We start from the raw sequence: 13,234 nt of genomic DNA on the forward strand, positions 1-13,234 counted from the left end.
GACTATTAGCGGTTGAAATGCTTTCAATGCTAGAAACACTGCTAACAGCTCTAAATGATTTATATGCAGTTGCCTTTGTTGAACGTCCCATTGTCCCTGTATACTGTGCTGGTTGAGGTGTGCTCCCCACCCCATCATGGAAGCATCTGTTGTGATCACATATTGAGGCACTGGGTCTTGGAATGGCTGCCCTTGGTTTAAATTTATATGGTTCCACCATTGAAGCGAGAAGTATGTTTGGTGGTCTATCAACACTAGATCTTGAAGTTGACCCTGTGCTTGTGTCCATTGTGTTGCTTGGCACGGTTGTAAGGGCCACATGTGTAGTCTTGCGTTTGGGACAATGGCTATGCTTGAAGACATCATGCCTAGTAGTTTCATTACACACCTCACTTGATAGTGTTGGTTTGGGTACATGTTTAGTATTACATTTTGGAAGGCTTGTACCCTTTGTGGACTTGGAGTGGCAATCCCCTTTTGTGTGTTGATTGTTGCTCCTAAGTATTGTTGTATTTGACACGGTTGTAGATGTGATTTTTGGTAGTTTATAGAGAACCCTAGTTTGTGAAGGGTTTCTATGACATATTTTGTGTGTAGAAGACACTGTTTCTGAGTGCTGGTTTTTATTAACCAGTCGTCTAAGTAAGGGAATACGTGCATGTGCTGTCTCCTGATGTGAGCGGCTACTACTGCAAGGCATTTTGTGAATACCCTTGGGGCTGTTGTTATGCCGAATGGTAACACTTTGAACTGGTAATGCACGCCTTGGATTACAAACCCCAAGTATTTCCTGTGGGAAGGATGTATGGGTATGTGGAAATAAGCATCCTTGAGATCTAATGTTGACATGTAGTCCTGTTTGAGCAAGGGAATCACGTCTTGAAGTGTCACCATGTGAAAGTGATCTGATTTGATGTAAAGATTCAGTGTTCTGAGGTCTAATATGGGTCTCTGTGTTTTGTCCTTATTTGGAATTAGGAAATACAGGGAGTAAACACCTGTTCCTTTTTGATGGTTGGGTGCTAGTTCTATTGCTTCTTTTTGTAACAATGCTTGGACTTCTAGTTGTAACAGGTCTAAGTGTTGTTTGGACATAGTGTGCTCTTGGAGGCACATCTGGTGGCAAATGTATGAATTCTATGCAATACCAATGTTGGATAATGGCTAGGACCCACGCGTCCGTAGTTATGTGTTCCCAGTTGTGGTAATAATCTGTAAGTCTCCCCCCCACTGGTGTTGTGTGGTGGGGGTTTGTGACACTGAAGTCACCGTTTGGTTTGTGGGGTTTTTGGGCTCTGGAATTTCCCTCTTCTTAGGGAACTATCCACCCCTATATTGTCCTCGAAAACCTCCTCTCTCATACTGGCCCTGAGATGTGGGTCTGACTTGTGAGGTGGAAGGCTCTGTGGTTTGGGACCGAAACCCCCCTCTAATGTGCGGCTTCCTAAAAGTGCCTCTGCTCTGTGGGGAGTAGAGTGTGCCCATGGCTTTGTCCGTGTCTGTGTCTTTTTTAAGTTTTTCTATCGCAGTATCCGCCTCCGGCCCAAACAATTGTTGTTCACTGAAAGGCATATTCAGCACAGCCTGCTGGATTTCTGGCTTAAATCAGGAGGTTCGTAACCATGCGTGCCTATGAATGGTTACTGCCGTGTTCACTGTCCTTGTCGCCGTGTCTGCTGATTCCATAGCCGACCTTATTTGGTTGTTCGAGATAGCTTGGCCCTCCTCGACAACCTGTTGGGCACGTTTGTGGAACTCCTTGGGAAGGTGCTGAATGAGATGTTGCATTTCATCCCAATGTGCCCTGTCGTATCTTGCCAACAGAGCTTGAGAATTGGCAATTCGCCATTGATTGGCTGCCTGTGCTGCCACCCTCTTGCCTGCTGCATCGAATTTCCGACTCTTTGTCGGGCGGTGGTGCGTCTCCAGAAGTTTGTGAGTTTGCCCTTTTCCGGGCTGTTCCTACCACCACCGAATCAGGCGTTAACTGTTGTGTGATATATACAGGGTCGCTAGGGGGAGGTTTATATGTCTTCTCCACCCTAGGCGTGATGGCTCTGCCTTTGACTGGGTCCTGAAACACCTGTTTGGCGTGTTTTAACATGCCTGACAGCATTGGTAAGCTTTGGTATTGGCTGTGCGGAGATGACAGGGTGTTGAACAAAAAGTCGTCCTCTATGGGCTCTGCATGCAATGCTACATTATGGAATGTAGCTGCCCTTGAAACCACCTGCATGTATGCGGTACTGTCCTCAGGTGGGGACGGCCTTGCCGGGTAGCAATCAGGACTATTGTCTGAGACCGGTGCATCATACAAATCCCATGCATCCGGGTCATCTTGGCTCATCCCTGTGTGTGTTGGTGACTGCATCATTGGGGGTGTTGCTACCGGGGACAGATGTGGCGACTGTGTTGGCAATTGCTGTGGCGAGAACTGTGGTGGTGTCTTTTCTTTAGCCACTTTCGCTTTTGGCTGCATTTCCGCCTCTTGGAATGCGAGCTTGCGCTTCATCTTTATTGGAGGAAGAGTTCTGATTCTCCCCTTGTCTTTTTGTATATGCAGCCTCCTCTGGGTATGGTCTGGCTCTCCCAAGCCCAGTTCTTCTTCAAATCGGTGACCTTGTAATTGTTTAGAAAGGCCTTGTTCCGGCTCCTAGGCCGCATGTTTTGGCACCAAAATATTTGATAGTATTTTTTGGCTCAGAGGAAACCTTTTTGACTTTCGGGGTGCCGAACTCTCGGTGCAGAGTCTGGTCGGAGCCGGTATCTCGACCGGAGTCAGAGGCCTTTTTCAGTGCAGATGTTTGGTCACGTGTTTTCGGGTTAAGCCATGGCCTGTTGGCGGTGGCGTCCCCTTGGCCTTCATTATTTTGGTGTGAGTTTTTACCGGGGCTGGTTTACTCACGGTATGTTGCGTCTTCGGCTGCTCGCTCTCGGACTCGTCCGAATCTCGAATGGAGAATCTCTCCTCTTCTTCGACGTCTGTGTGACCGGCCGGTGACGACGCCATCTGGAGTCTTCGCGCTCTTCGATCCTGCAGTGTTTTCTTGGATCGAAATGCCCGACAAGCCTCGCAAGTATCCCCTTCGTGTTCGGGGGACAAACACAGATTACAGACCAAGTGTTTGTCTGTATAAGGATACTTTGCGTGGCAGTTGGGGCAGAAGCGGAAGAGGGTCCGGTCCAGGTTTGAAGATGGACGCGGTCGGGCCGACCAGGCCCGCCGAGGAGTGGTAGCCCCGAAGGGCCGCCGGAGCTCTTCTTTCTTCGGTGTTGATGTGCTAGCACTAACCCGGTACCGAGCACAAACAATACCGTCAAATTTTCCGATGGATAACTATCTTTTCCAAACCGAAATACGGAGCGAAGAGCAACACGTCCGAACCCGATGGCGGAAAGAAAACAATCTAAGATGGAGTCGACGCCCATGCGCAATGGAGCCGAAAGGGAGGAGTCCCTCGGTCTCGTGACTCGAAAAGACTTCTTCAAAGAAAAACAACTTGTAACACTCCGAGCCCAACACTAGATGGCAGGATAATGCACAGCATGTGTATCTGCAGCTACACATGCCATCGAACATTATATATATATATATATATATATATATCTTTTTCGTGCTCGCGATCTTCCTGCCAGCCAGAACCAGTCTTTTACTCTCCTCCTCTGGTGGTGGCCCTGTTGCTGGATCAGAGTCCTCAATGTTCTCCTCGTATTCACAGGATAGGCCAAAGTCTTTTAGGGACTCTTGTGTTTTGTGAGTGCTAGCCAATAGCATGGTGTGCTAGTCTATCAGTCATACCTTTGGGGTCTTCAGCAAAAATCTCGAAGGCTTTGCCCTTATGGTCTATTGGCAGGCACAGATTGCAGACCTTGTGTGAATTTCTATGCGCAAACTTGTGGTGAAAGTTGGGGCAGAACCTGAAGGGGGTATTTTCCATGATCCTCTGCTGCCTCTCTCCTCTCTATTCTCTGGCCATGTGGGTTTAACCAGCAGGGTCCTCCGCTGGGGAGAAGGAAAAACACGTTTCCTGACCCAACCACTAGAATGATTCATTCTGAAAAACAATATTACCTGAATGAATCAGTAAGAATCCTTTGTCTGAGGAAAAGTGTACCCTTCATCTCACAAGACAAACAATTGCAAAATGCTCTGGTGACGAGATCTATATTGCTATTATGATCCAAACTCGGAGCAACAAAAAAACGGATTTGATGCTTACAACCCAGCAGATGGCTCAGGGATTATTAGAGTGTGTTACCTGCTTGCCTCAGAAAAAGCATGTGGAGAAAGATTTCAAGTCAAGCTGCATGGTAACGAATGGCCCTGCATGGAAAAAGAAGACACTATATTTGTGATCAAAATGTCAATATGAGTGGCAACTCTGACTGCTGATCTGTAGGTTAGCTGATGAGCTATCTTCAAAGGAATGGAATCCCAGATGGGATTGAAACAAGGTTGAAATCTTCAAGTGTAAGCTAGAAAACCTAACCAGCAATACTGTCCTGGCTGTTCGCAGTCTTCAAGCAGACGAACAGGCAGGCCACCAGAACATCCTCAGAAGCGGATAATGGTAAATCTCAAACAACTCCACCCACCCAACGTTAAATGGGTTTTTGCATAGCACTGGATAGCTCACTTGTGCTGTGCCTAAGCACTGTAATTAACAGGTGCTTATAGTAACCAAATTAGAGCAAACCAACAGTTTTAGGTAGGGGCCTCAACAAGTTATTTTGAGTGTCTAGCCAAGTATGGAAGCACTGGCGTGAATTCCAGTTGAAGGAAGAAAACAGGCTGATGAATTCACTCATGTATTGGTGTGTTAGAAATGGGGTCTCTAGTTCGCAGTGGTTTGCACCCTGTCCAAGTAGGGACCCTCACCCTAGGCAGGGTAAGGGAGCGTTGCAGCTAAGATAACCCCTGCTCACCCCCTTGATAGCTTGGCCTTAGCAGTCAGGCATACCTCAGAGGCACTGTAAAGTGTTTGTGTATACACACACACAAACACCATAAAAGTATTCCACAACTATTTAGAAAAGCCAATATTTATCGGAGTAAAACAAGACCAAAATGACAAAAATCCAACATACACAAAGATATTGCATTTAAAAGATTAAATGCAATTGTTCCTTGAAATCAATGAATCGCTTGACTGAATCCAAAGATGCACCAAAAACAAAGATGATGTGGACTGTAGAGGTGGTGATGGTCTGAAACGCTTCCTTACTGCTAGGCAGGGGAGAGGATGTTGGTTCCTTACTGCTAGGCATTAAGCTTCAGTTCCTTACCGCAATGTCGAAGTAAATGACGCCCAGGGACAATGCTCGAAAGTAAAGTCGCGATGTGTCAATTTCACAGCGATGAACCAGGTGGCGCATCACGGACTCCATAGATGCAGTTATCAAAACTCATGCAACGTGGATCTTCTAACGCACTGCAAAGGAAAGCTGGGGCTGCATAAAAAAAACAGGGTTGCTGCATTGTTTCAGAATGGCGCAGTGAGTCGATGTGTGGATTTTCTTCCTGCAACACCAAAAATCTACAAAGTCCAGAACGTATTTGGCATCATTTGACAGGACAGGGATCTCAGCAGAGCAGTCCATGTGCTGGCAGAGTCTTTGATGTACCCGAGACTTCTTACCTTGAGGCAAGCTCAACTCAAGCCCTTGGAGAACTTCAGAAAGCAAGATGTAGAAAGCAAAGTCCAGTCCTTCCGCTCCCAGGACAGAAGCAACAAGCAGCAGGCCAGTATAACAAAGCAACGGGCAGAGTGGCAGTCCCTCCTACATCATCCAAGTCTTCTTCCTGGCAGAATGTCCTCAGTCTAGAAGTGTTCTAGCTTTGAGGGGGTCAGAGGTCCAGTACTTATACCCTTTTCTATCTTTGAAGTAGGCAGGCTTCAAAGAGACGTCTTTGTAGTGCACGAGACCCTGTCTTTCCTGCTATGCCCCCAGGCACACTCCAAGAGGTTGGAGACAGCCCTACTCAGGTGCAAGTGACTGGCTCCTCCCACCACTCTAGCTCAGGAGTACCCATCAAGATATGCAGGCCACAGCTTGGCTCCCTTTGTGTGACTGACTGGAGTGAATTCACAAACAGTCCAACTGTCATTCTGACCCAGACATGTATTCCACAGCCAAACAAAGGCACAGAATGCTTACGTGAGAAAATGCCCACTTTCTTAAAGTGGCATTTTCAGACTTACAATTTAAAAACCAAACTCACCAAAAGATGTATTTTCAAAATGCGAGTTGAGACTCCAAAACTCCACATCTCTATCTGCTCCTAAAGGAAAATTACACTTAAAATATATTTCAAGGCACTCCCCATGTTACCCTATGGGAGAGATAGTCATTGCAATAGTGAAAACTGAATTTAGAACTATTTCACTATCAGGACATGTAAAACACACCAGTACATGTCAGACCTTTTAAATACACTGCACCCTGCTCATGGGGCTGCTTGGGCCTATTTTAGGGGTGTCTTACAGGTAATCAAAGGGAAGAGTTAGGTCTTGCAAGTGGGTGAACGGGTCAGGTTTGAAATGGCACGTTAATACTACAGACACTGAAGTGGCAGGTCAGAGACATGTTTACAGGGCTACTTATTTGGGTGGCACAATCAGTGCTGTAGGCCCACTTATAGCATTTGATTTACAGGCCCAGAGTACACATGGTGCACTATACTGTGGCCTTACTAGTAAATCAAATGTGCCAATCATGGATAAACCAATCAGTACTGATTAGACAGAGGGCACTTGCACTTTAGCACTAGTCAGCAGTGGCAAAGTGCCCAGAGTCCTAAAGACAGCAAACACAACATTTAGCTCAAAAACAGGAGGTCAGAAGCAAAAGGACAGGGGAAACAACATCAATAGCCAACAGGTCTAACATGGGAGCAATTCTCAAATGGATCCAATTTCCAAAATCGGCAGGAGCGCACATCAAACACAAACAGCCCTCTCAAACACAAACAAATGCTAGGCTTGTAACTTACCGATTCACATTCCCTTAGTTTTTTCTGGGCACCATCAAAATCAAAGTTAACATACAGGCATTCCACAAACTCTGTAATTGGGTCCTTGTATGTATAAGACTCCTGAAAAATATGGGAGGAAAGCAAATTAACATTACAGAAATCACGTTCCTAAAAGCATGATGTTTTTAACAGAAAATGTACTTTCAGTATGTTATATTTGTATCACTAAATAACAAGTTATCTTGCCCAACCTGTTATGTAGGAAAAAGACTCCAAATTAAGAAGACATAGAATTATAGACCGTTATCTATGAATAATTGTGAAGTTTTTCAGACGGCTCTTGAGTGAGATCAAGACAACAAGAGTGAAGCTTCTTTTGTCTATACGTCACTCAGAGCTCGATACTCCAATTTTATACAGTATGCTCTATGGGCTGATCGGCCCCCACAGGAAAGCAAGGAAGAAATTCTTTCAGGCACAAGAATCCTTACCTACAATGGGGGCAGTCTTCAGCACTGGATTCTGTCCCCACAATAGGCAGGCTGTGTAATGCCTAGTGAGCACCTCAGAGGCCCTTTAGTTAGCATCTTTTTACTGCCCATGTTAAGTGCATGAATATCATTCTTTTTAGTGGGTGTTGTATCCTTGATAATAGTGGTAGTAATGTCAGCTGATTAGAGAATTAAAATTGAAGAGTGCTGCTGAGGGTCACAAGATACTGACTCAATTCCAGTGTCCTCTTTTGTGCTTGACATTTGAAACCGCTTTAACTGTAACCAGACTATTGATTTTAGAGAAAAAAAAAAAAAAGAATACATTTATATACACATAGGGGGCTTTTCTTCTGTGGTCTTCATCAGCTGAAATGTTAAGCTGTTATTCACAATTTGTTCCACCTAACACAGCTTACAGTATGAGACAATGGGTTAACCCGCTTCAGTCACAGGTTAGATTTCTGTGAGTGACAGCATGTTGCTTGTGCATAGTGTGCACATAAGCCACCCAAGTAGCCCCTTTCAGTGTAATCTTCCCTAGCTGTGTTTCCAAATTGCAACGCCCCCCCACCCCAAAATAACTCAGAGTAAAAGTTTTCAGTCATGCTGTTGATGTTTCGACCCACACGTTCACCCCTTCCCCCAATTCACTGCTTTGTTCAAAATACTTTCTCAAGAGTTTAACTTTAAGAAAGAACTGCAAGCTGTTCAATACATTAATGTCAATGTAGTTTTAATGAGCAGCATATACGGGCATTCAAATATCCACCAGACCCCCTAATATATTTATCATGTTTGAATTCTGAACAACTTTTTCTGAAAGTGTAGAACTCACCCCCCCACCCAGTCCCCCAAGGCTTGACAGCTTCTCACATTCAAACATCAGCCTGCCATACACAACTGCCCCGTCAGTAACAGCATCCTGCCAGGCCAGGCCCTTCTAAATTTTAGATCTCGCCTTAGACAGTTTATGCGCCGCCCATGACTCGAGTGGGTGCGCTATGACTTAGATGCTACTATCATGCAGATTATCTAACTGCCGGACATTGATGACCTAAAAAACTATGAGGTAACGTGTCCTTAGGAACAAGATTCAACACATCATTTCAAATACAGTTAATAAGAAAAGAATGACTCAAAAAGGGAGTTTGAGATCACTAATAGGGGGAAATTAAAACGTAATAGTGCTGTATAGAAAAGATTCATATGAACAATACAAAGGCAGTAGGGACACCGCATAGCGATGCCTGGAGTCAAAAGGCATCCACAGGACCCCCTGAATCAGAATGGTCTCATTCTAACCAGAGCTCTGTACACCTCGGCAAAACACAATTTTATCCCACTCAGAGCTAGGACTCAGCGGACTCTCGCTAAAATATATCAATCCGTCAAAAGAAAAACCTTTACATTAACGGTCATGGTGGGGCTTAGATAGTAAGAAAAAAAAATAAAAAAATAAAAAATCGGTCCAATTCCTTTAGGGATATCAGAATTTGAACCAACGAGCAGGACAAGCGCAACCAAGGACTCCATTGGCAAGCATAACCCAGGGCCCCAGTCTCTATCAGTGGCAGTTGTGATCACCTAAGATGCTATATAGCGCGTCTGCTTTAACTACTGTGCAGGAAGTACGCATGCTGCGCCTGGGTACCCCCACCCCTTGGCTCTGTGTTGCGGGCATGATGGCCTATAAGCAGTAAGAACACTTAATTTCCCCACTCAAGTCTGTGAAATAGAATTTATTTTTGACAATTAACGTGCCCTACGATCCATGTAACGCCACTTGTGATGACTTTTCATCCTTCCCGTCTTGCCTCTTTCAGCATTGTGCACCCTCCACACAGGTGGTGGGAGCCTAAGATTTGAGCAAGCCCTAGGCTTGACTGTTATGCCCCAAAGACAATTAGCATTAACTTGTTATTTTTCTAATTATTTTTATCTGTTTTGGGATTGGCTGGTCACGTGAATTAATCTGAGCTGGGGAGGCCACTTGTTTATAATTTAACATCCGCCAGCTCTGGAGTTTGAGCATTCAGCCAGACACTGCAGTGGAGTACTACTTTAAGTCATGGGTAAAAGGAAAAGCTCAGAGAAGCCAGCAGGCGAATCCACTGAGAAAAAGGCTCCAGAATACTCCTCACACACCAACACCCTGCAAGATACTGACACCCTCATTGATGAAGTAGGGCACATTCTCCGCACAGACGTTTCAAGTAATTCTGGGGCCAAACCAAAAACGCTACATGTTGCATCCCTATTTAGGAACAGGCTAGTAAGCTTTCACAAACCCAGGCCAGTAAACACAGAGAAGGAGGGAGGGAACTAGGTTGTAGCCAACTCCCCTTAGCGTTCTCCAACTAGGCCCACCATTCCACTGGACCCTGTGATTGTGTGTTCCAATTGCTTTCTACCTTTGACTCCTAGTGAGCAGTCCTTTCTTCACCTAGGAGCCCCTGTTGCCTCAGCCCCCAGGCATTAGAGGCTGAGGAGGTCAAGCTGAGATTAAAGAACTGTGGATGGTTATTGGTTCCCTGAGGGCTCAAATAAGGGTGTTATGGGGTGAGGTTAAAGCCCTATCAAAATCCCAGAGGCCAGGGCCTTATCCTGATGGTCAGAGGGGTAGCTGCAGGCAGTCTGATACAGAGGGAGTCTCTCATTGTTCTGATATCCCACAAAGCCAAAATAGACTAACTAGCTCAGGCTCCATCAGACACAGAACTTCCAGGGGGCCTGCATCTGGCAGTCTAATCTTCCACCTAATGTGGGTAATCTTCAAAATCCCACTACAGTAGGCATAACCCATCGTTCCACAACTCAAAATCATGGCCCCAAGGGAAGAATGAGAGGTTCCATGTCAAATCCTGCCTCTATGCAGATTAAATCCTCTTCCCACAAGGTCAGTTTTTGGGCAAGAATTTGCCCGTCCCCAAATGCCACACATTTATTTCAATAATAATAATGTTTACTTCCAGACAAGGACAATTTATATGACAGGTGTTGCCATTTGCTAGAGAAGAGGTGGTCACCCAAAAAAAAAAAAAAAAAAAAGGATCCACTGAACCAGGCATGTTTTGAAATGCTATAGTGTAATCCATTCAGATATAGTCAAGGCACTTCAGCTATCCCCATACAGACAATACTGATTGTATTAGACTTCAATTTTCTCACCCCACAATTGTTGATGGCTTGTTATCCTTGCAGGCTTCAGATTTCCCAGATACAGCTGAAATTTAGAGTTCCATTAGTACAGAGAGTTGAGCAAACTCAAGATTCATCTCCCCTCTCCTGTGTGTACTGACTGGGCTCTGCAGGTTTTCTGGCCACGTGAGTCTGCTATTTTTCTAAAGCTTTCCTCTGAACAAAGCGTCACGAATAGTTGACAATGCTTCTGCGGTGGCCCAGGGTGTCCCTACATACCCCGCTATTCCAGAAATACATTATGGTTTTGCTGATACGCACTGGAGCCCCAGGCACAAAACCTACTTATTCTCCAAAAAAAAAAAATAATGGTAGTCCCTATTAAGATTACTAGAAACCAAGGTGGCTCTACATGATCCAATGTATTTCTTTTATTTAGAAATGCATGCCCCTTCTACTAGTGTTCATTCAAGCCTACAGCATAACATTACCCATAACCCACCAAAGGCTATACAAGCCTAGACCATACCCACCATTGGTAACAGCCTTTCGTCTGCTTCATAGAATATAGCTGGGCTGGCAAACAAGCTAACTGAGAATGACTGGGAAGTTTTCACTGATGTGCTTCACATACTCTATTTCCAGGAACTTTGGGAGTTTGATCCTTCTCATAGTCAAGGCTTCAAGACCTACCATGTTCCAGCTCTCAAGTCAAATGCTGGCAGACCCTCAAGTGGCCTTGCCATTTGGCTTAGAATTTCAAGAACTGCCATGTGAAACAATTACCAATTTATTTCTCCGATATTTTGGGTCTTGAGTTATCCACTGAGGAAGATGTAAACCTTCTTTTCAATGTATAATGTAGGAGTACTCCTAAGACAGCAAAGTCCTCTGTTCTACATCTCCTGAGAGACATCATTCTTACAAAGCCCATAGAGAAGACAATCATGATTATGGCTGGGGACTTTAACATGTGTTTCAATCCCTCCACATTATGGAAGGAAATTGCATGTGAAGAGGACCTTTACTGGGGCATTCACCAAATCTCTGGCCCCAATTTGACTACTCTTTCCAGGGTATCTCTGCAACTGACAGATCTCTGTTTGAGCTATCAATTGAAAGCTTATAATGGCAGAACTAAGGGGACACAGAGAGGCAGTCCACCTTTAGAAGGAACTCTTACCGAAGCTACATAGAATATGTTTTGGTGGATCTTGACATAGGGGGAAAGCTTATTGACATGGAAGTTCTTCCTAGATTCGAGAGCCAACATTTTCCTCTGTTTCTAACCCTATGAGGTAACTTAGCTGGGACTGGCAAGATGCAGCGACTGCCCATGGTGATATATTGGTTAGCAAGAACCGCAGGAACGTCATATGGGAAAGTGCAGTGAAAGATAAGGATGCATATGTTAAACTACACCAGGGTCTGACCTCTACTACTAATACAACTTTGAAAAGTGCTATTATACTGAAGCCACCATATTGAAGTTTGCTAGTAAGACCTCTTTCCATCCTATCTTACCCCTTTTTGATTTCTGGAGAGCTAAAGCTGCTGCATGATGCTGAATTGTGGGGCCATACAACTTAAACGCCATGGAAGTTGCAGAAAATAAATTAGAGTAGCACACAATCTTACCCAACGCTCCCCATTAGTCTTCAGACAACATTTGGGATTCTGGCCTATAGCCCCTTTAATCCGCCACAAATCAATTTAATTTTGGATGCGACCTTGGCACACCGCCGAACTAGTACACACACTATACAGAGGGCCTGAATGAAAATGTCACTTACCCAGTGTACATCTGTTCGTGGCATCAGTCGCAGTAGATTCGCATGTTCTGCAATAGCTCGCCATCTGGTGTTGGGCCGGAGTGTTACAAGTTGTTTTTCTTCGAAGAAGTCTTTCGAGTCACGGGACCGAGTGACTCCTCCTTCTGTCTCCATTGCGCATGGGCGTCGACTCCATCTTCGATTGTTTTTCCCCGCAGAGGGTGAGGTAGGAGTTGAATTGTAGTAATAGTGCCCATGCAATGGAGTGACTAAGTATGCACCTATTTAAGGTTGAGATGATACATATATAAATAATTGAAGGTAACTTCCAAACTGCTACAGGCTCCCGGGGAGGCGGGTGGGCACATGCGAATCTACTGCGACTGATGCCACGAACAGATGTACACTGGGTAAGTGACATTTTCAGTTCGATGGCATCTGTCGCTGTAGATACGCATGTTCTGCATAGACTAGGAAGCAGTTATTTCCCCAAAAGCGGTGGATCAGCCTGTAGGAGTGGAAGTAGTCTGAAATAATGTCCTTAATACGGCTTGACCTACTGTGGCTTGTTGTGCGGATAACACGTCTACACAGTAGTGCTTGGTGAATGTGTGAGGCGTAGACCATGTGGCTGCCTTACATATTTCTTGCATTGGGATGTTTCCTAGAAAGGCCATGGTAGCACCTTTCTTTCTGGTTGAGTGTGCCCTTGGTGTAATGGGCAGCTGTCGTTTAGCTTTAAGGTAGCAGATTTGGATGCATTTAACTATCCATCTGGCTATACCTTGTTTTGAAATTGGGTTTCCTGCATGAGGTTTTTGAAATGCAATAAAGAGTTGTTTAGTCTTTCTGAT

General features: G+C 44.9%; 1 protein-coding gene across 1 annotated transcript in view; it reads right to left on the minus strand.

Annotated features, from left to right (window-relative positions):
* The window catches only part of EIF3E (eukaryotic translation initiation factor 3 subunit E), a 314,034-nt gene that overhangs the window by 97,015 nt on the left and 203,785 nt on the right, over nucleotides 1–13,234 (minus strand). The window contains exon 9 of the mRNA XM_069220621.1: nucleotides 6,995–7,096. Coding sequence (XP_069076722.1) covers nucleotides 6,995–7,096 — 102 coding nt within the window. The remainder of the gene's footprint in view (nucleotides 1–6,994; nucleotides 7,097–13,234) is intronic.

This window comes from Pleurodeles waltl, chromosome 2_2 (assembly GCF_031143425.1).
Source record: "Pleurodeles waltl isolate 20211129_DDA chromosome 2_2, aPleWal1.hap1.20221129, whole genome shotgun sequence".
NCBI lineage: Eukaryota > Metazoa > Chordata > Amphibia > Caudata > Salamandridae > Pleurodeles > Pleurodeles waltl.